At 43.8% G+C, this 24,523-nt stretch overlaps 1 protein-coding gene across 1 annotated transcript in view; it reads right to left on the reverse strand.

Moving 5' to 3' along the window:
* zrsr2 (zinc finger (CCCH type), RNA-binding motif and serine/arginine rich 2) overlaps positions 1 to 19,137 on the reverse strand; it is a 40,820-nt gene extending 21,683 nt beyond the window's left edge. Inside the window, exons 1-6 of the mRNA XM_043694460.1 lie at positions 19,040 to 19,137; positions 15,749 to 15,828; positions 6,971 to 7,043; positions 4,921 to 5,029; positions 3,865 to 3,951; positions 1,635 to 1,673 (exon numbers count right to left, since the gene is read on the reverse strand). Of these exons, the coding sequence (XP_043550395.1) occupies positions 1,635 to 1,673; positions 3,865 to 3,951; positions 4,921 to 5,029; positions 6,971 to 7,043; positions 15,749 to 15,828; positions 19,040 to 19,071 (420 nt within the window). The 5' untranslated portion in view covers positions 19,072 to 19,137. The remainder of the gene's footprint in view (positions 1 to 1,634; positions 1,674 to 3,864; positions 3,952 to 4,920; positions 5,030 to 6,970; positions 7,044 to 15,748; positions 15,829 to 19,039) is intronic.
* Between the last annotated feature and the right edge of the window lie 5,386 nt (positions 19,138 to 24,523).

A 24,523-nucleotide genomic window follows, 5' to 3' on the forward strand; every position in this document is an offset into this window, starting at 1 on the left:
TCTTGGAGTTCAAGTTCACAGTCCTCTGAAAGTGGAGTCATAGGTAGACAGGGCTGTGAAGAAGGCTTTTGGCACACTGGCCTTCATCAGTCAAGGCACTGAGCATAGAAGTGTGTTGTAGTTGTACAGGATTTTGCTGAAGCAGCACTTGGAGTACTACGTTCAGTTTTGGTCACCTTGCTATGGGAAGGATGTTATTAAACTGGAAATAGTGCATAAGAAATTTACAAGGATGTTGCCTGGACTCAATGGTCAATGGCTGGACAAGCCTCGACTTTTTTCTTTAGAGCGTGGGAGATTCCCCTACAGTATGAAAACAGGCCCTTTGGCCCAACAAGTCCACACTGACTCTCTGAAGAGTAACCCACCCAGACCCACTTCCCTCTGACTAATGCACCTAACACCGTGGGCAATTTAGCATGGCCAATTCACCTGACCTGCACATCTTTGGACTGTGGGAGGAAACTGGAGCACCCAGAGGAAACCTACACAGACACAGGGAGAATGTGCAAACTCAACACAGACAGTCGCCCAAGTCTGGAATCGAACCCAGGTCTCTGGTGCTGTGAGGCAGCAGTGCTAACCACTAAGCCACCGTGCCACCCTAAACAACAATAATTTATAATTATACAGTACTTCAGGTTTGTTTGGTCAAAAAAACAGAATCTAAGCCAAAAAGGCAGAAACCTCATGAGAAAGTTTTAGGACTGCAGGTCAAAGATAAGCAGGAGCCAGAGCCATGAAAAGATGGTGACAATTCTCAGTTAATAGAATCATGCACTAAAAGTTGAAGTAGACCAGGGAGGACAGAGATGATGGCAAGTAGGAGTTAGTATAAATTAGGAAGTGGGCACTGGATTTCTCTACCAAATTCTCATCTTTCCCATTAAGGACATGCATGGAGATCACAGTCATAGGTGTACCTCAATTAGTGAAATAAGTTAAGTTTGTTTGGATTCTGAGCTGCTTAAAATTACATTATTCGTCGTTATGGAAGAATTATTATTGAAGAATTAAACACAATTAATAAAATCAACATTCTTCTAAACAAACATTTGTGGATACCTGTAAACTTCTCTGAAGTAACCCCTAGCCCTCACTTGTACTTTTTTTCCAATTGACAAGCAACTCAAAGTGTATCAATGGAAGATAGGAAAGTGGAGTTGAGGCCAGAATCAGATTAGTCATGATCTTACAAAATGGTAAACAGAATCAAGTAGGCCTAATCTGATCCTAATTCATAAATTGATATGGATATCATACAATATTCTTCAGGGAAGAGAGGACAGATCAAATAGCCAAATGGTATGTTGGGTTTTCCTCCCTCCTTATTGCACAATAGTTAGAGTCGACTAGAATTAGTGTCTTGATGAAGGGCTTTTGCCCGAACCGTCGATTCTCCTGATCCTCGGATGCTGCCTGACCAGCCGGGTGCTTTTCTCGACCACAGTCTCAACCCTGATCTCCAGTATCTGCAGTCCTCACTTTCGCTAAAATTATAGCATGTCTTGGTATTTTGTTGAGCTGACAGCTTTATGTTTATTCAACTGAGAACAAAGTTTTGCAAATATTCTCCATTAAGCCTAACACAATTTAACTTGTATAATTCAAAAAATTCAAAGAACATACAATACCTGATTTTCCACCTGATCCAGCATTTTCTGAACAGCTTCCTACAAATGGTGTAAACATAGGACTGGTAAAAAACAACGTGCAGTACATATCTGGTACACATCTGATTCTACTTGTTAAGAATGAGTGTCTTATAAAGTGGATTCATCACAGGAATTAAAATTTTTTAATACATTATTTAAAGGCAATTAAACTCAAAACCAAATGTCTAAGCCACAACATCAATTCTATCATGAAAAATGTGAAATAGACAAATTATTTAGACAAATTTTGATTATTTATCAGAAAAATATTATAATTCAGCCTTCATAGTGGCAAGTATTTTATGACTGCTGCAAATTGAAATAATGCTGATTCATTTGGGCTCAAGATAGAATTCACTCTTCCCTGTGCTCCCAGTTCTTACAAACTTTCCGAACATTCAGCAACATATTAGCTGTCAGTCAACCCAAGGCAATAATTATTAACTTTTTAAATGATAAATTCTGTATAGCCACAATAGAACATGACTAGCTCAGTCCCTAAATGCTGGATATCCAAGATACAAATACATTTACAAGGTAGCAGAATACACAGAACAGGCAGGAGCTTGCTGAAAAGGCACCGGGTCAGTTTACACAGCGGCTTCTAAACTGCTTGCGAGACTGGCGTGACAGGACCTGAATAACTGTTCACAATTAAACGTTTTAGGAGGTTTAATAGCAAAAGGCTATAAAACAAAGCTGAATTTTCTAGTAAATCTTTATATCTTACACAGGATGAAGGGATATCAAGCTACAAGACTCATAATTCAAATCATGTTTGTTAAGTATCATGAAAAAGATACATCTTGATGTATTAGTCAGTAAGGACGAGCGGTGGGAACTCTTTAGTGCAGGGCTGTTAAGGAATATCACTTGTGTAGGTTCAGATAATTTTCATGAACACATTAAATATTGTTACAGTACAAGGCATCATAAAGGTCAGAAAGAATGTATCAAAATAAGTCCTTTATAATTCCTCAAGTTTGTAAGGTTAATTGCTGGCTGAATTCTCTTTGTCTAAGTTTAAGCTAACTTAATCTGGATAACCTCACTTTATATATTATTGGTTTGTTTGTAACCTTCAACATATACTCAAATAATCTACAGGGCTGTACCCAAGCAAAACATTAATCAAATAGACTTTCTTCCCACAATCAAGCACATAACTGTCTGAGCAAAGCTTCAAGGTAAGGCAGTTCAACTGATCATACTTAGGTTTTAAAGAACAAGTTTTACCTGATTAAGAGTTTAAACTTGCTCTCAGAATATTATCAATCACCCACTTGAGAAAAAATAATGAGCTATTCAGTGAGGAAACAGCAATTCAACAGATTTAATTATACTCTATTCTGAATAAACCATTTGATTTGAAATTTGAACATTATGAACCAATAATAGAGAAAAGTCTTTTGTAACAATCTATATATTGCCTTATTACATCTGAGGCTGATGCCCAAATCAAGACATAAAATTAAATCAAATAAAAAAAACTATCACTCCATGGGCTTTACCCCTATATGCAAGTGGCCGGGTCAATAACCATTGCTGATTTAAATCATATTTCTACCATTGCTGCCCCATGAAGTGATCAAGTTCAACAGCTTGGCTAGCTGCAAGTTCCTTTAGTATGTTTTAATAATGAATGTGTTTAACAGTTAACCTGTTAACAGTTTAACAGTTAAAAGGCCTTTATGAAAGCACTATATGGTAACATTCCAAAAATCAGTACGTGTCTTTTAGTAAAGGGGACATTAATTGAAATGCTTCTTAAAGGAAGATACTTCTCTTAGCTCCATCCAAATTAACCTTAGATGGTTGGCAAGTTACCGTACGTCTGCAAACTCATGATACAAAACTACTCCTCGTCTGGCAATCTCAATCAGATAAGGGTCAAGATGAGATGTGGAAAACTGACACCCTGCTGCATGCTTTTACAGATTCACTTTGCTTGCATATGTGCTAAAACTGACCAGCAAGTACTTGATGCTGACTTTCGATGCCTGCAGTAGACAGCATTCCATTCCCAAGACTCAACTTGATAAATGAACAGAAAAGCAATACCAAATCTTTTGCATTTAATACCATTATTCTTTCAGGCTAAGTTCTCCAAACAACCGCCCTACTTCAAGCAAAAATGCTGAATTAAGATATGAAATGCTTTTTAAAGAGGATATATGCTGTGAATTTATCCTCCTAGAGCTGGAATCACCTCTCGTTCTCTCCGCTCCTGCTGTTTGTGTTCCACTTCCTCTTTTTCCTTCATCTGCTGCTGCTCCCATTCTTCACGGATTCTTCTCTGGGAACACCAAAAAAACAGGATCACAAAACAGTCAATGCTCATTTCACAGACCTATTTTAACGTCAGAATATCTCTTATTTAAAGAATGATCTCACTGTTTAGATTTTAGTTCTGAAGTTAAAATCCAGGAATTTTCAGCATAACTGGAGGCTGTCCCAAACAACATTCTAGTCTACAATGAAGTAAACAATTTCTGAAATATTGGCATCATTTGTGCTCAATTCAAACCATTCCAAAAGACTCTCACCTACAAAGTGAGCAATCTCTTGGAATGACATTCCACAGGGAACAAAGGGCGCAGTCAGACCCAACAGAATTTAAATGATTTACGTCCAAGAAGGAAAACTCTTCTCCTGCTTTAATGCATGCTGCATTTCCTTGCTACACAGCTTAACATTGCAACATCATGTACATTTCATAAGATTTTATCTCCTCCCACAGAAACATGTTGTCTTGTGAGCTTCAGAACCTCCAAGTGAAAGTCATTGTTTTGTGAAGCACTAAATCAGACTTGAGGTGCCAAGTTTATTTAAAGCCATTACAATGGTGCAGCTTTTCACTGCTTTAGAACAGCTGATACGAACTGAGATAATTTTTTTGCATCATCTTTCACACTATTAGTTTCTTACAATCTAAGACCTCTGAATAAAAATATCCAAGCAATACTGCTAAGTGTTTATTATAGCTTGGTTAGCACAACTGCAAACCACAGATCAAAATGTCTTTCCCAGAATCACCATCTAATGAAAGATACAATTTGGTCATCTTAGCTTCATTATAATTCTCACGACACAATGCAAAATTATAAAGCAAATGATATTTCAGTTGTTGAGTATACCTCTTAATTTATAGTCTCAGCAGCTCCTCAGATCAGCTGGAGAGAACACGGGCTAAATGGGTCACTATTCTCTATCTCATTGCTCTGTGTGACTGAAGGAATAGAAGGATTAGAGAACGAGTGTTTACCTCCTCCTCTTCCTGTTTTTTCCGTGCTGCTTCTTCCTTTTCCTTTTTCAGTCGGAATTCCTCTTGGGCTTGCTGCTCTTTTGCCAGCCATTCGACATGTAGGCGCTGCCTAACACGTGAAAGAGGGACAAGGGTGGAGAGAATTACTGCAACCCTTTCTTATAGAGTTATACAGCATGGAAACAGACCTTTCAGTCCAACGAGACATCCCAATCTGATTTAGCCCCATCAACCAGCATTTGACCCATATCCCTCTAAACCTTTCCGATTCATTTATCTGTCCAGATACCATTTAAATGTTATAATTGTACCCATCTCTACCACTTCATCTGGCAGCTCGTTCCCAACTTGCACTATCCTCTGCGTGAAAGTTACCCCCATGACCTTTCAAATCTTTTGACTCTCACTTTAAACCAATGTTCTCTAGTTTTGGACTCCTCTACCCTGGGAAAAAGACCTTAGCTGGACAGCCTATCCATGCCTTTCATGATTTTATGAACCTCTGTAAGATCACTCCCCTGTCTCTGACACTTCAGGGAAAAAAAGCCCCAGGCTATTTAGCCTCTCCCTTTACCTCAAACCCTCTAGTCCTGGAAACATCCTTGTAAACCTTTTTTTGCACCCTCTCAAGTTTAACAACATTCTTGCTTTGGAAGGGCGACCAGAATTATATGTAGTATTGGCAAAAATGGCTCCACCAATGTCCTGTATAGCCATAACATGAAATCCCAACTCCTACACTCAATGTTATAACCAATGAAGACAACTTCACTACCCTGTCCAGAGGACACTATTTACCACTTCCGCCTCACAGCACAGTGACCCAGGTTCAAATCTACCTTTGGACAACTGTCTGTGTGGAGATTGCACATTGTCCCTGTGCCTGTGTGGGTTTCCTCCAGGTGCTCCGGTTTCCTCCCACACTCCAAAGATGTGCAGCTTAGGTGAATTAGCCATGCTGAATGACCTATAGATGCACAGACTAGATGGCTTAGCCACGGTTAATGCAGGGTTACAGGGATAGGGTTGGGGGCTGGGTCTGCATGGGATGCTCGTCGGAGGGTCATTGTGGACTCAAAGGGCTGTTGTGGACTTGAAGAGCCTGCTTCCATTCTGTAGGGATTCTATGATACCTGCGACTCCACTTTCAAGGAACTATATACCTCCATACCTAGGTCTCTTTGTTCAGTCACACTCCCTATGGCCCTACTATTAACTGCATAAGTCCTGCCCTGGTTTGCCTCGTCAAACCTCATATTTATCTAAATTAATCTCCATCTTCCACTGGCCCATCTAATCAAGATCCCCTTGTACTGTGAGATAGTCTTCTTCGCTGTCCACTACACCACCTATTCTGGTGTTTTCTGCAAACCTACTAACTATTTCTCCTACATTCACATCCAAATCATTTATATAAATGACGAAAAGCAGTGGACCCAGCACTGATCCTTGTGGCACACCACTAGTCACAGGCCTCAACCCCAAAAAACAATCCTCCATTCCCATCCTCTTCTCTATCTTTGAGCCAATTTTGTATCCAATTGGCTAATTCCCTTGGATCCCATGTGATCTAACCTTACTAACCAGTCTACTATGCAGAACCTTGTCGAATGTTTTGAAATCCATATAGATGTGTTCATTAATTTCTTTGTCACCTTTTCAAAAAGAACCCAGTCAGCAACACAAATCAGGAGTGCTAACAGCTGAAGATTAATAGATGAGATATGTATCCAGGTTTGGTCACTATATCAAAAATGTCACATGCACATTGGAAAAGGGACACAGATATTAACATTACAATTTATTCAAAGCCAAATCAACCAACTAAATTTACTGACTCATCAGTCATAGCAATCCATATCACTGACAGTTCAATCATTTTGATTTGACTTGATTTAAGAGACGGAACCGACCACTTTAAAATAACACAGGTTTCGACAAACACTTTAAATCAGTTGTTGTTGACAATCTCCACTTAAATACAGGATTTGTGACCTTTTTCTTTTCTTTTTGTAAAATTAAAGGCTCATAGATCTCAAAGGTCACTGACCTTTCAGCTTCCAACACACTCTCTTCTTCCTCAAGGTTTTCTACCTCTTCTACATCCTCTTCATTAGCCAATTCTGAAAGAGAATTAAAATAATACTTCATTGCACAAAAAGAAAGTGCACAAAATCTGAGTATGAGAATTCATCACCTTTAGTGCGTTATATATTAAAGAACTGCCAATACATTTTTCAAATGAACTATTATCTTTCCCCTAACCTTCACATCAAGACCAGTCTCAACATGGTTACTGAAAAACCTACAATTTCAGCGAAGAGGAGGGAGGAGGGAAAAGAGAGAGCGTAGAGGACGAGAACACAGGCAGCACGGTGGCTGAGTGGTTAGCACTGCTGCCTCACAGCGCCAGGGATCCGGGTTCGATTTCAGCCTCGGGCAATTGTCTGTGTGGAGTCTGCACATTCTCCCCGTGTCTGCATGGGTTTCCTCCGGGTGCTCTGGTTTCCTCCCACAGTCCAAAGATATGCAGGTTAGGTGAATTGGCCAAGCTAAAATTGTCTATTGTGTTCAGGGATGTGTAGGTTAGGTGCATTAATCAAGGGTTTGGGTGGGATACTCTTCGGAGGGTCGGTGTGGACTTGTTGGACTTGGGTTTATTCCCACACTGTAGGGATTCTAAGAACATAAATAGGAACTATATAGTCCAATAGTTATAGGGAAAGTATTGGAATCTCTTACAAAATTAGTCTTAATAATGCATGTTAGATATTTTTCTTAGATTTACTATCTCCTTTTGGAAAGCATTAAAAGTTTTTGCCTGATCTGCTTTCTGTGGCAGAAAATTCCACAGGCGTCTCCAAGTGAAGACATTTCTCATCCCCTCCGGCCTAAATGGCCAACCCGACATCCTTAGATTGTGACCTCTGGTTCTGGATTCCTCAGGCATCAGGAACATTTTTCCTGCATTTACGCTGTCTAGTCCTGTAAGAACTTTATCTGTCCCTATGGGATCCCACCCCCCTCATTCTTCTAAACACCACTGAATAAAGTCCGAGCCAATCCAGTCTCTCTTCATAAGTCAGACTTGTCATCCCAAGAATCCAGCAAGAGGCTGGGAGAACACAGCAAGCCAGGCAGCATCAGGTGTTGAAGAAGTCAACACTTCTTCAGGACCAGGGGTGGGGGTAGGGGGAGTTGCAGATAAAGGGCAGGTGGGGGGAGGGTTATGGGTGGGGACAGGGGCAAAGTGGTGAGGTGGTGATAGGTGAATACAGGTGGTAGGTATGACCTGGTTGGTCGATAGGAGGAATAAATCCAGTTGGTAGCTGGAAGGAGAGGTCGGTTGGAGGGATGGAAGGGAGGAGGCGGGGCTGAAAAGGGAGTTGGGGGATATGTGGGAAGGATATTTGAAATTGGAGAATTCAATGTTGAGTCCTCCGAGCTGTGGGCTGCCAGGCGGAAGGTGAGGTGCTGGCCAGGACTTACACTGATCATGGCAGGGCCCTGGGGAGTGTTGTTGAATAGAGATCCCTTGGGGTTCACACACACAGTTCCTTGAAAATGGCAGCACAGGTCGACATGGTGGTGAAGGTGGTGTTTGGCACACTTGCCCTTATTGATCAGTGTATTGAGTATAGGGATAGAGATATCATATCGCAGCTATACAAGATATTGGTGAGGCCACTTTTGGAACACTGCATATATTTCTGGTCACCCTTCTATGGGAAGAATATTATTAAATTCAAAAAGGTATGGAAAAGATTTACAAGGATGTTACCAGGATTGGTGGTTTGAGTTATAAGGAGAGACTGGAAAGACTGGGATTTTTTTTTCCCTGTGTAGGAAGCTGAAGAGTGACCATATAGATTTTTATAAAATCATGAGGGGCATAGTTAAGGTGAATACCAAAGGTCTTTTCCATGGGGTAGAGGATTTCAAAACTAGAGGGCATAGGTTGAAGGTGAGAAGTGAAAGATTTAAAAAGAACCCAAGGGTCAACCTTTTCAAAGAGCATGGTTCTTATATGGAATGAACTGCCAGAGGAGTGGTAGATGCAGGAACAGTTATAGCATTTACAAGATATTTGGACAGGTACATGAATAAAAAACATTTAGAGGGATGTTGGGCAAATGTAACCAATAATTCATAAAAGTGATAACAGAAGTTCAGATTTGATTTGTGATTCATTCAGTGACTAGGGTGAGGGCTGTGGGATGGAGTGGTAAAAGAAGGATCAACATACTACAAATTAGCCCACAAATACTAAGAGAATACACATGAGGCTTCATATTTGAATAAGCACAAATAATACATTAATAGCACAAGTTTAATCCTGAACAAAGCCAGATAAACTGGAAGGCCCCCGATAGGTTACCTAAACGGGCACTGTCTATGTTATACATCATGGGGGAGCTTGATCTGATGGTTATCTGATATCTGTGGGTGTACTTAATCATTTTCTGGAAGTATATCACTTTCTAGTGATATCTTGGCTGATTACTTTCCCTCTCATATCTATGTCTGTAACACCCATCTTTTTTTTTGTTTATGACATTGTTCACTGATTTTCTCCTCTCTCATCCCTTTCTTTTGAATGCACTAATTCATTCCTCAATTAACTCCACAAGTTAGCTTCCATGTATGATGTTGGACAGTTCCTGTTGTAAGACTATTGGACAAACGACAAAACAAATGGAGATTGGGTGACGTTTTTATCGACTGGATTGACTTTCTACTCTGTGCAGCTTCATGATGCACTTAGACTCTATATTTTAACAGGAATGATGCTGTGAAACTTGAAAAGGTTCAGAAAAGAATTACAAGGATGTTGTCAGGGTTGGAGGATTTGAGCTACAGGGAGAGGCTGAATAGGCTGGGGTTGTTTTTGCTGGAGCATCGGAGGCTGAGGGGTGGCCTTACTGAGGTTTATAAATCATGAGGGGCATGGATAGGGTAAATAGACAAGGTATTTTACCTGGGGTGGGGAAGACCAGAACTACAGGGCATAAGTTTAGATTGAGAGGGGAAGTGTTTACAAGGGACCTAAGGAGTAAAGTTTTCACACAGAGGGTGATGCGGGCATGAAATGCGCTGCCGGAGGAAGTGGTGGAGGCTGGGACAATTGCAACATTTAAAAGGCATCTGGATGGGTACATGAATAGGAAGGGTTTGGAGGGATATGGGCCAAGTGCTGGCAATTGGGATTAGATTAATTTCAGATATCTGGTCAACATGGACAAGTTGGACCAAAGGTCTGTTTCTGTGCTGTACTTTTCTATGACTCTAAGACCAGAGGGTGTGAGTTAAAAGGAGAGGCTAAATAGGCTGGGATTCTTTTTCCCTGGAGTGCAGCATGTTGAGGGGTGGCCTTATGGAGGTTTATAAAATCACGAGGGGCTCAGATGAGGTGGATCTTTACCCCAGGGTAGGGGAGTCCGAAACTAGGGCATTAGGTTTAAAGTGAGAGGGGAAAGATTTAAAAGGGACTTGACAGTTAACTTTTTCACACGGGGGGTGATTCATATGTGGAATGCCAGAAGAAATTATAGATGCAGGTACAGTTACAACAGTTAAAAGACATTCAGACAGGTACATGAATAGAAAAGATTTCGAGGGTTATGTGCCAAATGCAGGCAAATGGGACTAGTTCAGTTGGGGAAACCTGGTCGGAAAGGATAAGTTGGACCGAAGGGTCTATTTCTGTGTTGTATGACTCTATCGCTGCACCCACCTCACTGTCCACCCTTGTACAGAGCTTTGAATTGCCTGCAATTTAGTTATCTAAATTATGAATATATATTGTGAACAACGGGAATCAAGCTCTGATCTCTGCGGTATCCCACTAGTCACTGCCGGTCACTGAGAAAATGACCTGTATATTCCTACTCTTTGTTGCTTGTCTGCCAGTTAGTTCACTATCCATCTCAGTAGCTGAAAACGTGTTGCTGGAAAAGCGCAGCAGGTCAGGCAGCATCCAGGGAACAGGAGAATCGACGTTTCGGGCATAAGCCCTTCTTCAGGAATACAGGAGAAACGTCGATTCTCCTGTTCCCTGGATGCTGCCTGGCCTGCTGCGCTTTTCCAGCAACACATTTTCAGCTCTGATCTCCAGCATCTGCAGACCTCACTTTCTCCTATCCATCTCAGTACACCACCCTAATCCCATGTGCTTTAATTGGACATGTTAATCTCTTATATGGGTGGGTGGCACAGTGGTTAGCACTGTTGCCTCACAGCGCCAGAGACCCGGGTTCAATTCCCACTTCAGGCGACTGACTGTGTGGAGTTTGCACGTTCTCCCCGTGTCTGCGTGGGTTTCCTCCGGGTGCTCCGGTTTCCTCCCACAATCCAAAAATGCGCAGGTTAGGTAAATTGGCCGTGCTAAATTGTCCGTAGTGTTAGGTGAAGGGGTAAATCTAGAGAAATGGGTCTGGGTGGGTTGCGCTTTGGCGGGTTGGTGTGGACTTGTTGGGCTGAAGGGCCTGTTTCCACGCTATAAGTAATCTAATCTAATCTAATCTAAAAAAATGGGACCTTATAAAACCCTTCTGAAAGTCCAAGTAAACCTCATCCACTGGGTTTCTCATTAACTCTACTAGTTACATCCTAGAAAATGACAGTAGATATGTCAAGCATGGTTTCCCATTTCGTCAATCTAGCTGACTCTATCCAATCCTGTCCACTGTTTTCCAAGTGCACGCTATTAAATCCTTTAGAAAAGATCCTAGCATTTTCCCTACTAATTGGTTAACAGGTAAATCACATCTGTCATTCTATTTGCGTGTTTTTTTTAGGAATGTAACCAGGTTGGGTAGAGGGAGAACTAGCATATGCAGTTATTAGATTAGATTAGATTCCCTATGGCATGGAAACAGGCCCTTCAGCCCAACACCGACCTTCTGAAGAGTAACCCCCCAGACCCATTCCCCTACCCTACATTTACCCCAACTAATGCACCTAAATACTATGGTCAGTGTACTTGGATTTCCAAAAAGCACCAAAAAAAGGTGCCACACAAAAAAATGAGTACACAAGATAAAAGGTCCTAGATGTTTGGGATCATTATCATATTTAATCAACCAGTTCAGACACGTTATAGATACACTGACACATCAGCAAGGTAGGTGCAACTTGGGCTTAGAATTTCTAGCCCAGAGCTAAGGACACTACCATTGAGAGACAAGACTGCTTTGAGCTGGGGTAACATATGTAAGACACTGAAGCAGGAAGTATGGATAAATAGGATATTTTTAATTTGGAAGTTTACCTAGGGACTTCCACAAAGATCAAATCTGAGGTGTCAGCTATTCACAATCTATATTAATTATTCAAAGATGCAGAGATTAATGTAGATACATCAAGTTTGCTAATGATATAACATTCAATGGGAATGTAAGCTATAAGGCAGATGCAAAGAACAAAGAAACTTTACAGCCCAGGTACAGGCCCTTGGGCCCTCCAAGCCTGTGCCGATCCAAATCCACTGTCTAAACCTATCACTCAATTCCTTAGGATTTGTATCTCTTTGCTCCCCACCTACTCATGCATCTGTCCAGATGCACCTTAAATGAATCTACTGTGTCTACCTCTACTAGCAACACGTTCCAAGCACTTACCATCCTTTGTGTAAAGTATTTTCCACGTGTATCCCCCTTAAACTTTCCACCTCTCACCTTGAATGCGTGACCACTCGTTATTGAATCCCTCACCCTGGGTAAAAGCTTATCTCTATCCACCCTGTCTAGACCCTTCATGATTTTGTAAACCTCAATCAGGTCCCCCCTCAATCTCCTTTTTTCTAATGAAAACAATCCTAACCTCCTCAACCTCTCTTCATAGCTAGCACCTTCCATACCAGGCAACATCCTCGAAAACATTCTCTGCACCCTCTCTAAAGCGTCCACATCCTTTGGGTAATGTGGCGACCAGAACGGTACACAGTATTCTAAATGTGGCTGAACCAAAGTCCTGTACAATTTTAACATGGCCTGCCAGCTCTTATACTCAATACCCCATCCAATGAAGGCAAGCATACCAAATGCCTTCTTGACCACTCTATCCATCAGTTCTGCAACCGTAAGGGTACAATGGACCTAAATTCCCAGTTCTCTGCTAATCAACTTTTCCCAAGGCTGGGCTGTTTTCCCTGGAGCATTGCAGGCTGAGGGGGGACCTTATCGAGGTTTATAAAATCATGAAGATGCATGGATAGGATAAATAGACAAAGTCTTTTCCTGGAGTGGGGGAGTCCAGAACTAGAGGGCATAGGTTTAGGGTGAGAGGAGAAAAATATTCAAGAGACCTAAGGGGCAACTTTTTCACACAGAGGGTGGTACGTGTATGGAATGAGCTGCCAGAGGAAGTGGTGGAGGCTAGTACAATTGCAACATTTAAAAGGCATTTAGTTGGGTATATGAATAGGAAGGGTTTAGAATTATATGGGCCAAGTGCGACTAGATTGGGTTAGGATATCTACTTGGACTGAAGGGAGTGTTTCCATGTTGTACATCTCTACGACGCTATGACTCTATGCACTGAAAAACGGCAAGTGACATCTGCAGATACAAGCAGCAAGCAATGACCGTCTTTAGTGAGAGAATCTAACCATTGTCCCAGGACATTCAATTGCTTTACATAATTGAATCTGCCGAACCTGCTATGATTAATATCTTGGGTGAGGGAGGGGCCATTAACCATGCTAGTGAACTGCACTAGCCTTTACGAATGTTGTGGCTACAAAAGTATGTCAGGCTAGGACAGGAATCTGCATGGAATGTAATGGAGTATTCTGCAGTTAACTGGATGAAGGTAGCTCCAGTGATACTCCATAAGCTCGATAACATGGTGAAGTTGGATCGAAGGATCTGTTTCCGTGCTGTACATCACTATGACTCTGTGACAGAGGAAAGATCACTGATGAAATAGGTGGGCCTGAGAAACTACCCTGAGGGACTGGGCTCTATGGCACAGTAGGAGGGTCCCTACCTCTAAGAGCTGGGTTTAAATCCCACCTGCTCCAAAAGGTGTGAAACAATACCTCTGAATCAATTGATCAGAAAATATCTACCGACCCAGAGTAACTCCTGCAGTGATATCTTGGGGGGCTGGGATGAGTGGTCTCCAAAAGCCACAATCCTTTGTGCAAAGTATGAGTCTGACCAGCAGAGTTTATCCAAATTCCCATTGACTACAGTTTTTCTGGAGCTGCTTAATGCCACACTGGGTCAAATGCTGCCTTAACATCAAGCACAGTCACCCTCACTATCCCGATTTCAGGTTTGTTTTGTAAATTTGGGCTTAGGGCACTCACCTGAGGAACTCTGACAGTGATGAGCCTGAGGCTGAGCTGATTTTAAATTCAACCACCACAACCATCTTCCTTCAAACTAAGTCTGACTGCAACTGGGTGATAACCACTTCACGCCTTCACACCCGCAATTCCCCCTCCCCTCCAATCGCTGAATCCCTAATCAAAATGTGGGCCTACCATTGACCAGAAAGTGTACCAGATCAGCCATATAAATACTGTAAAGTACACGCAGTCAGGAACTAGGATTCTGTAACCAAAAGAGAAAATGCTGGAAAATCTCAGCAGGTCTGGCAGCATCTGTAAGGAGAAAAAAGAGCTGACGTTTCGAGTCTAACTGACCCTTTGTCAAAGCTTTTATTTTAGCTAGGATTCTGTAGTGATTAACACATGTTCTGACTCGCTAATATCTGTCACCTCTCTATAAGAATGAGATGGAATATTGACCACTTGCATTGATGGGTGCAGCTTCAATAACATTCAAGAAGCTCAACACCATCAGGACAACTGGCAGCACCCCACCCACCACCTTCAATGTACAATTCCCTTCCCCATCAATGGCCAGTAGCAGCATTGTGTGCAATCTACCAGATGCAATGCACTGATATACCAAGGTTCCTTAGCACCTGCATGCTCCCCTCCAAGCCACTCATCGTCTTGAGTCTGAAATATATCATCGTTCCTTCAGTGTCACTGGGTCACTTGGAATTCTCTCCCTAATAACACTTTGGGTGTGCCAACATCCTATGGTCTGCAGCAGTTCAAGGCAGCAGCTCAACAGCACCCTCTCCAGGGCAATTCGGAATGTGCACTAAATGTTGGCCTAGCCTTGATGTCCATATTCCATTAACAAATAAGAACAAATTCACTAACAGCACTCAATCCTTAAAGGAAAAGCTGATATATATGTATTCCACCATCCAGTCCCCCTAGCATTCTCACTCAATGTCCCAGAACAAATGGTCCATACTCACCACATCCTGGTCTCTTTGATCCCCTCCAAGAGCCCAGCAACCTCTCCCAGTCCCACTAAGTCGCCTCTCAGATACCTCTTCTTGACACCCATCTTTCCAGACTATCTCACCCCTGTTGGACCCCTGCCAAGGTCCACCATCACCTCCAGGACTCCAACACACTGTCCCTGCTCTGGTTCCAGGAATCACCCAACCCCACCACCCCTCGACGTCACCCTCCATTCCCTTTCTTCCTTTCTGGTCCCAGGTCACCCTCTCCCACTTTGTCCTTGGTCACTCACAGGTCCCACTCTCCCAGGTTTCACCATAGCACACCCAACCCCCAGGACAGCTAGGCACCCCACTCCCAAACTCCACCTCTGTGTGCCAGCCCCACACCCTGGTTACCCCGTTCCCCACCACCACCCTCCACTCCTTGTTTCATCCAAACCCCATCCATGCCCACCCCTCCTGTCCTCAGAGCCTCTGATCTTTCCTGGGTCTCCGTTCTCCACCCCTACTGCCACAGATTCTCACTGGCTGTTCCCTCCGACCAGGGTCCTACCTGCCTGACGCTGTTTGGCCTCCTCCTGCCGCCTCCTCCTCCGCTTCTCCTTCTTCAGCAACGCCCGCGCCTTCCTGTGACTGCGGAGATAGAGATCGACAGTGAGACAGAACGCGAGAGAGAGAGCACGAGTGAAAAAGTGAGATGAAGTGAGAGCTTGAGAACAAGTCAATGAGCTGCAGTGTGATTGAGGGTGAGTGAGAATGAAAGAGCAAGTCAGAAAGTGAAAGACTGAGTGAGAGCAAGCGAGAGAGAGAGAGGATGAGTGTGGAAGAGCACGAGAGTCAGAGCGCGTGAGAGGGAGCGTGAGCGAGACAGTGCAAGAAAGCGAGTGTGACATTGAGAGCGAGCGGGAGAGCACAAGAGTGAGAGCAAGCGCAAGAGTGAGAGCGAGTGGGAGTGAGAGCGAGTGCGAGAGAGAGCGGGAGTGAGACAGTGAGAGCGAGCAAGAGAGCGCGAGAGTGAGAGCGAGCGGGAGTGAGAGCAAGCAGGAGAGCGCGAGAGTGCAAGAGTGAGAGCTAGCGGGAGAGCGCGAGAGTGAGAGAGAGCGGGAGTGAGAGAGTGCAGGAGTGCGCGAGAGTGAGAGAGAGCGGGAGAGCGTGAGAGTGAGAGCGAGAGTGAGCAGAACGCGAGAGTGAGCGGGAGTAAGAGAGCGAGAACGCACGAAAGTGAGAGCGAGTAAGAGTGAGAGCGAGCGAGAATGCGCGAGAGTGAGAGCGAGCCACAGACAGAGAGCACGCGGGACAGCGTACCCATATCCAGTGTTTCTTTCTCAGTCTCTCTCCCTCACACAGAGTGTGTATTTATCACTCACAAACAAAACATGTTCGTCTGTCTCACAAGCAGTGTATGCGTTTCTCTCTCTCATATGCAGCTTGTATGTTTCTCTCATAGGCGCATACATGTTTCTCTCAAACACATGCACAGCGTGTACGGTTTCTCTCTCTTGCGCACACAGCGCGCGCACGTTTCTTTCTGTGTAATTTTTTCGCTGTGTGCGTTTCTCATATACAGACTGTATACGTTTCTCACAGGCTGTGTAACATTTCTCACACAGAGCGTGTAACACTTCTCTCACAACGTATATGTTTCTCACTCAGTGTGGCTATATTTCTCTCACACAGTACATTTCTCACTGTGCACATTTCTCTCGCACAGATCGTGCATGTTTCTCTCACACAGAGCGTGCACGTTTCCCACAGTGTGTAGATTTTTCAGTGTACGTTTCTCACACACAGTGCATGCACGTTTCTCAGTGTATGTTTCTCACAGTGCGTGCACGTTTCTCACAGACAGAGCATGTACATTTCTCTCAGTGCGTGCACGTTTCTCTCACACAGAGCGTGTATATTCTCACTGTATGCACATTTGTCTCAGAGCATGCACGTTTCTCTCGCAGAGCAAGTGCATTTTCAGAGCATGCACGTTTCTCTCACACAGAGCGTGCACATTTCTCACACACAGAGCGTGAACGTTTCTGTATGTATCTCTCACACAGAGCGTGCACGTTACTCAGAGCATACACGTTTCTCTCACACAGAGCGTGCACGTTTCTCAGTGTACATTTCTCACACACAGAACATGTATGTTTCTCACACATAGAGCGTGTACGTCTCTCTCACAGGGCGTGTATGTTTCTCACTGTACGCACGTTTGTCTCAGAGTGTGCACGTTTTTCTCGCAGAGTATGCAAGTGTCTCAGTGTATGCACATTTCTTTCAGAGCTTGCATGCTTCTCACAGAGCGTGCATGTTCCTCTCACACAGAGATTGCAAGATCCTCACACAGGGCGTGTACGTTTCTCTCAGTGTGTGTACGTTTCTCTCACACAGAGCGTGTACGTTTCTCTCACAGAGCGTGCAAGATCCACACACAGGGCGTGTACGTTTCTCTGTGTGTGTGTACGTTTCTCTCACACAGAGCGTGCACGTTTCTCTCACAGAGCGTGCACATTTCTCTCACAGAGCGTGCAAGATCCTCACACAGAGCGTGCACGTTTCTCTCAGTGTGTATGTTTCTCTCACACAGAGCGTGTGTACATTTCTCTGTGTGTATGTTTCTCTCACTGTGTGTACGTTTCTCTCACACAGAGCATGCATGTTTCTTACACACAGAGTGCAAGATCCTCACACAGAGAATGCATGTTTCTCTCACACAGAGCGTGCACGTTTCTCTCAGTGTGTACGTTTCTCTCACTGTGTGTACGTTTCTCTCACACAGAGTGTGCTCGTTTCTCTCACACAGAGTGCAAGATCCTCACACAGAGCGTGCATGTTTCTCTCACATAGCGTGCACGTTTCTCTCACAGAGAGTGCAAGATCCACACACAGGACGTGTACGTTTCTCTCAGTGTGTACGTTTCTCTCACTGTGTGTACGTTTCTCTCAGTGTGTACGTTTCTCTCACTGTGTGTACGTTTCTCTCACACAGAGCGTGCATGTTTCTCTCACAAAGAGCGTGTACGTTTCTCTCACACAGAGCGTGAACGTTTCTCTGTGTGTACGTTTCTCTGTGTGTACGTTTCTCTCACACAGAGCGTGCACGTTTCTCACACACAGAGTGCAAGATCCTCACACAGAGCATGCATGTTTCTCTCACAAAGAGCGTGTACGTTTCTCTCACACAGAGCGTGTACGTTTCTCTCACACAGAGCGTGCACGTTTCTCTCACACAGAGCGTGCACGTTTCTCTCACACAGAGCGTGCACGTTTCTCTGTGTGTACGTTTCTCTCACACAGAGTGTGCACGTTTCTCTCTGTGTGTACGTTTCTCTCACACAGAGCGTGCACGTTTCTCTCAGTGTGTATGTTTCTCTCACAGTGTGCATGTTTCTCACAGAGTGTGCACGTTTCCCATAGTCTGCGCACGTCTCTCTCACCCACAGTGTGTACGTTTCTCAGTGTGTGTACAATCCTCTCACACCCACATCCACAGCATTTTATACATTTCTCTGATCGACACTGAGCTGACCCTTGGGGGCTCCCACCTGATTGTGGGGGACAGGGACAGGGACAGGGACAGGGACAGGGACAGGGACACACACCCTCCCCTCCCTCCCGCCTCACTGACACACACTCTCTCACACACACACAGTATATACCTGTTTCTTTCGCTGACATAGTGTTTTATATATATTTATATAAAACAGTTTAATCTCTCATCAGGCACTGACCTGATGCCTGGGCCGGGGGATACACCGTCAGTCCCCGCCCCCCTCTCTCTCTGGCGGTGTGTGTGTGTATATATATATATATATATATATATTGATTGATTTCTCTCTCAGACACTGACCTGATCCTCGAACACTCCGCCAACATCGCCATCTTGCCATGGAGGAGGGGGGTCACGTGGGCGCTCTGCGCCTGCGCTCTGTCACGGCTGGCTGGGATGCAGAGCTGCATTTGGATAGTGCCTTTCACAACCTGGGGCTGCCCGCTGCCTGACCCCAGTCTGGTCGCCCCAGCAATGGGCAGCAAGCTCGCCTCCCTTCCTGTATAGGAGCGGGTTATATTTGCTCCTTTCCAGTCAGGTAGAAAGTTTGCAGAATCCAGTGAACTTGTGGAAAATTCCCACTCATGCACTATTCCGTTACTAGCCAGTTCTTTTACGGCCACAGGACCCTGAGACTCATCAACCACAGTTCAAATCAGTTAGTTCAGTACTGCATCCCTCAAGATAATAATTTCATCACTCTTTCTTCAACCTCCTGATTGACAGATATGACTGGGATGCTTTTTTGTATCCCTGAACTGTAGACGAAGCAAATTACTTATTCATTATTTCTGTCATTTCTATATGATCTACTATTAATACTCCACTTTGCACCCTTTAGAAAACCACCTTCACTTGTTTATTTTTTAGATACCTATAGAATATCATATTTTTTTACATTTCTAGCTAGCTTCTTCTTATGCTGCAATTTAATAGTCCAAATTAAACTTGCAGTCATTATTTCTTGCTCTTTGTATTCTAAGTCACCTGAACTTCCAGTCACCTTTAACAATTGAATGTCTGTTCCTTAAGATTAATGCTCTTCTTAACCTCTTTAATTAATCACAGATGGTGGGTCCTCCCTTTGGAGTATTTGTTTTGAGTATTCTGAAGTGCCTTGTTAAATGTTTGTCTCTGCTTTTCTGTTGATCTATCTCCGAGTCTAATATCCCTGTTCACCTCAGCTAGCGCTCAGATTTTATGCCTAAGTAGTTGCTGTTTATTTAAGTTTAAAATACTCATCTCACTTATTACTGAATGTAAAGTTCAATCATGTTGCAACTGCTGGTCACTGAGTCATAGAGATCTGCATTGCCTTTGTCCCATCTGGTCTGTGCTGATCAAAAGCAACCATCTAACTATTCTAATCCCATTTTCCTGCACTTGACCCATAGCATTGTACACCTTGGCATTGCAAGTAAATCTAAATATTTCTTCAATGTTATCAGAGTTCCTGCCTCTTACCACCCTTACAGGCAGTGAGTTCCAGATTCCCACTACCCTTTGGGTGAAATAATTTTTCCTCACATCTTCTCTAAACCTTCCACCCTTAACAAATCTATGGCACCTTGTCCATCAAGGGAAAAAGTTTCTTCCAGTCTACTCGATCTATGTCCTTCATAATTTTACATATATCATTCATGTTCCCTCTCAATCTCCTCTGCTCTGATGAAAATAACCCCAGTCTGTTCAATCTCACTTCATAATTGAAACTCTTCAGCTCAGGCAACATTGTGGTCAATCCTCTCTATTCCCTCTCCTGTTCTATCACAGGTTTACTGGTGCTTGGGTTTAGGCACGATGTCCTGCAGAGTTCGCCAGGTTTGCAATATGTATTGGTCAATACATCTTCCAGCTCAGGGAAGGTCATAGAATCATATAATCCATAGAATCCCTACAGTGTGGAAAGAAGCCCTTTGGCCCAACAACTCCAGACTGACCCTCCAAAAAGTAACCCACCCAGACCCATTCCCATTACCCTATATTTACCCTTAATGCACCTAACCTACATTTCCCTGAACACTATGGAGAATTTAGCGTGGTCAATTCATCTAATGTTTGGAGTGTGGAAGAAACCGGAGCACCTGGAGGAAACCCATGCAGATATGGGGAGAATGTGCAAAGTCTGAAAGTCTGAAGCTATGTGGCACAGTAGATGTGGGTGGCACGGTAGCTCAATGGTTAGCACTGCTGCCTCACAGCGCCATGGACCTCGGTTTGATTTCACCCCCGGGTGACTGTCTGTATGCAGTTTGCACGTTCTCCCTGTGTCTGCGTGGACTGGCCATACTAAATAGCCCATAGTATCCAGGAGTGTGCAATTTAGGTAGATTAGTCATGGGAAATGCAGTTTTACAGGATAGGGTAGAGGTGCAGATCTGAGATGGATGCTCATCAGAGACGTGGTGTGGACTTGATGGGCTGAATGGTCTACTTCCATGCTGTAGGGATTTTATGATTAATTTTATGTCATCTACATAAAGAAACCTCCAGGACAGGTTTGCAAGTACAAGTGTACAAGTTAAATGGAGTGGTTGTCTATTTGTCTTTTTCCTCCAGGCACCAGTCTTGTCATCAATATGTACACTGAACCAACTGTCCCATACTAACAGTCTTATGGTGTCAGTAGCCCAGGGAGGGAGAACTTTTGATATTTTGTCAAATTCACCAATATCTCTTGGAAGGGGCAAGTTGAGAAAAACATCATGAGTTGAGCACAAGGCTTCATGAGCATAGTGTTATTAAGTTTGCACAGGAATGCTAGATTAAGGAAGCGATGTTGCAGTTTTATAAAACTTTGGCTAGGCCAGACGTAGAGTATTGTGTTCAGTTCTGTTTGCCACATTCCAGGGAGGATGTGGAAGCTTTGAAGAGAATACAAAAGATGGTTTACCAGGATGTTGCCTGGATTAGAGCGTATAAGGTAAAAGGAGAGGCTGGACAAACCAGGATTATTTTCTCTGCCGTAGTGGAGGCTGAATGGAGACCTGATAGAAGTTTATAAAATTACGAGAAGCATCCAAATAGCGAAATTCCAAATTCCAATAGCAAATATCCAAATTACAAAAATCCAAATAGCTCACTAATGTGCTTCAGGAAAAGGGACTAACCTGCTATACTTAATCTGGCCCATTGTTGACGATGTGTTTGGCAATTAGCATCGGGAAAGCATACCTGATCGTCCTGGGCCACGATAAATTTTTTAAAAAGTGGGCGGCACGGTGGCACAGTGGTTAGCACTGCTGCCTCACAGCGCCAGAGACCTGGGTTCAATTCCCAGGCGACTGACTGTGTGGAGTTTGCACATTCTCCCCATATCTGCGTGGGTTTCCTCCGGGTGCTCTGGTTTCCTCCCACAGTCCAAAAATGTGCAGGTTAGGTCAATTGGCCATGCTAAATTGCCCGTAGTGTTAGGTGCAGGGGTAAATGTAGGGGAATGGGTCTGGGTGGGTGCGCTTCGGCGGGTCGGTGTGGACTTGTTGGGCCGAAGGACCTGTTTCCATGCTGTAAGTAATCTAATCATAGATAGGGTTGACATTCAGAGTCTTTTTCCCAGACTTGAAATGTCTAATGTTAGAGGGCATATGTTTAAGATGAAAGGGGAAAGTTCAAAGGAGATGTGAGGGGCAAGTTTTTTTCATAGAATGGTAGATGACTGAAACGTGGTGTTGTGGAGGCAGGTACAAAAGGGGCATTTAAGGGACTTAATAGACACGCACATTAATATACAAGGAATATGGACCATGATTGAACACAAGGGATTAGTTTAATTTGGCATCATGTTCAACACAACATTGTAGGTCAAAGGGCCAGTTCTTATGCTGTACTTCTCTATGTTCTGTTTTCTAGGAATTGCTTCTTACTGGTTCATTCAATGGGTACTGCTCCTGTTCATTGTGATTACATATTGGAAATATCCCAGTCAGTCTCTTCCCATCTCAATCCATGCATCTCCTAATGCCCTTCTTAATCTCGGTTTCAAGTTTCCTGGCCCTGCCTTCTGCAATGTGGACATCAAATCACTGTTCCACCATCAGGATGGTGTGACATGTTGTCTATCGTTTTCCTTTTTAACAAAGTTTCAACTTGCCCCAGTGCATCATGGTAAATTGCTCCTGCCTATTTGGACTTGCTCTCTATACACTCGGAATAGTGATTAGATTCCCTACAGTATGGAAACAGGCCCTTTGGCCCAACAAGTCCATACCGACCCTCCAAAGTGTAACCCACCCAGACCCTTTCTCCTACCCCTGACTAATGCACCTAAAACTATGGGCAATTTAGCATGGCCAATTCACCTGACCTACACATCTTTGGATTGTGGGAGGAAACTGGAGCACCCGGAGGAAACCCACACAGACAGCCACCCGAGGTTGGAATTGAACCCAAGTTTCTGATGCTGTGAGCCACCGTGCTGCCCTAAAGACTGAAAGTAGGGATATTGTCAATGAAAATGGGGAAATGGCAGACATGTTGATTAATTACATTACCTCAGTATTTACAACAGAAAAGGAAGATAGCTTGCCTAAAGTACCGAGCAAATTAATAATGGATTGGGATCAAGGACTGAATAAAATGAAGGTAAGTAAAACATTGGTAATGAGGAAGTTAGTGGAATTGACTAGTGACAAATCCCTCAGTCCTGACAGTTTCCTCCAAGGGTATTAAAAGAAGTAGGGGAGCACATTGTCGATACCCTAACTATAATCTTTCAGAGTTTCACAAATATAGGAGCTGTTGTTCTGGATTGGAATATTGCACATTGAGAATTACACCTCTCCCCCTCTAAGTCCTGGGACGTAGGCCCAATCTTTTTCCTGTAGCCTCTCTTGGGGCATTTTCTCACCAGGTCAGTTACTCCGATTCTGCCTCGGACTGTAGCCTGAGTCTTGCACTCGGGGGGGGGAGGGGGGGGTTCGCGGGCTCTGCGCGGACGGTCGCCTGGGGCTGGGATCGAACCTTGGTCCCTGGCGCTGGGAGGCAACAGTGCTAACCACTAAGCCATGCATCTCTCTCCTGCTCTTTTTTCAGGGCCCTATGTGCCACCTCATTGATACTTAATAGAGTCATAGAGCACGGAAACAAACCCTTTGGTCCAGCCTGTCTGTGCATGACATCCCAATCTGACCAGGTCCCATTTGCCAGCCTTTGTTCCATATCCTATTGGGAGACAGTGAGGACTGCAGATGCTGGAGATCAGAGCTGAAGGGTGTGTTACTGGAGAGGCACAGCGGGTCGGGCAGCCTCCAAGGAGCGGGAGAGTCGATGTTTCGGGCATAAGCCCTTCTTCAGGAATTCCTGAAGAAGGGCTTGTGCCCCAAACATCGATTCTCCTGCTCCTTGGATGCTGCCTGACCTGCTGCGCTTTTCCAGGAAAACATTTTCAGCTATGGAGTCTTTTCCCCTTTAATAACTCTGCCGAAGCTGTCCCTATAATTGCGTGAGGAGTGATTCTATAATCAAACAGGAACCGGGGCACTTTGGTATCGAGTGAAGCTGTAGGCTATTACTTTAGCCTGCTGTCAAAGTTTAGACTGCTCTTTCCACCAGACCATTAAATGATGGATGGTGTGGAGTTGCCCTTATATGCCAAATGCTATTTGACTTTAGGAAATATTTAAATTCCTGGCTGGTAAATGATGGCCTGTTGTCTGTGTCAGGAAATCCGTGTATTGCAAAAGTTGCTTGCAACTTTTCAATTGTCGCCCTCATGTTTGACAAATGAACTCTAAGCATGTGTCCAGCCACTTTGAGTGGGCATCTACAATGACTAAAAACATTGAG

Source organism: Chiloscyllium plagiosum, chromosome 7 (assembly GCF_004010195.1).
Source record: "Chiloscyllium plagiosum isolate BGI_BamShark_2017 chromosome 7, ASM401019v2, whole genome shotgun sequence".
In the NCBI taxonomy this organism is placed as follows: domain Eukaryota; kingdom Metazoa; phylum Chordata; class Chondrichthyes; order Orectolobiformes; family Hemiscylliidae; genus Chiloscyllium; species Chiloscyllium plagiosum.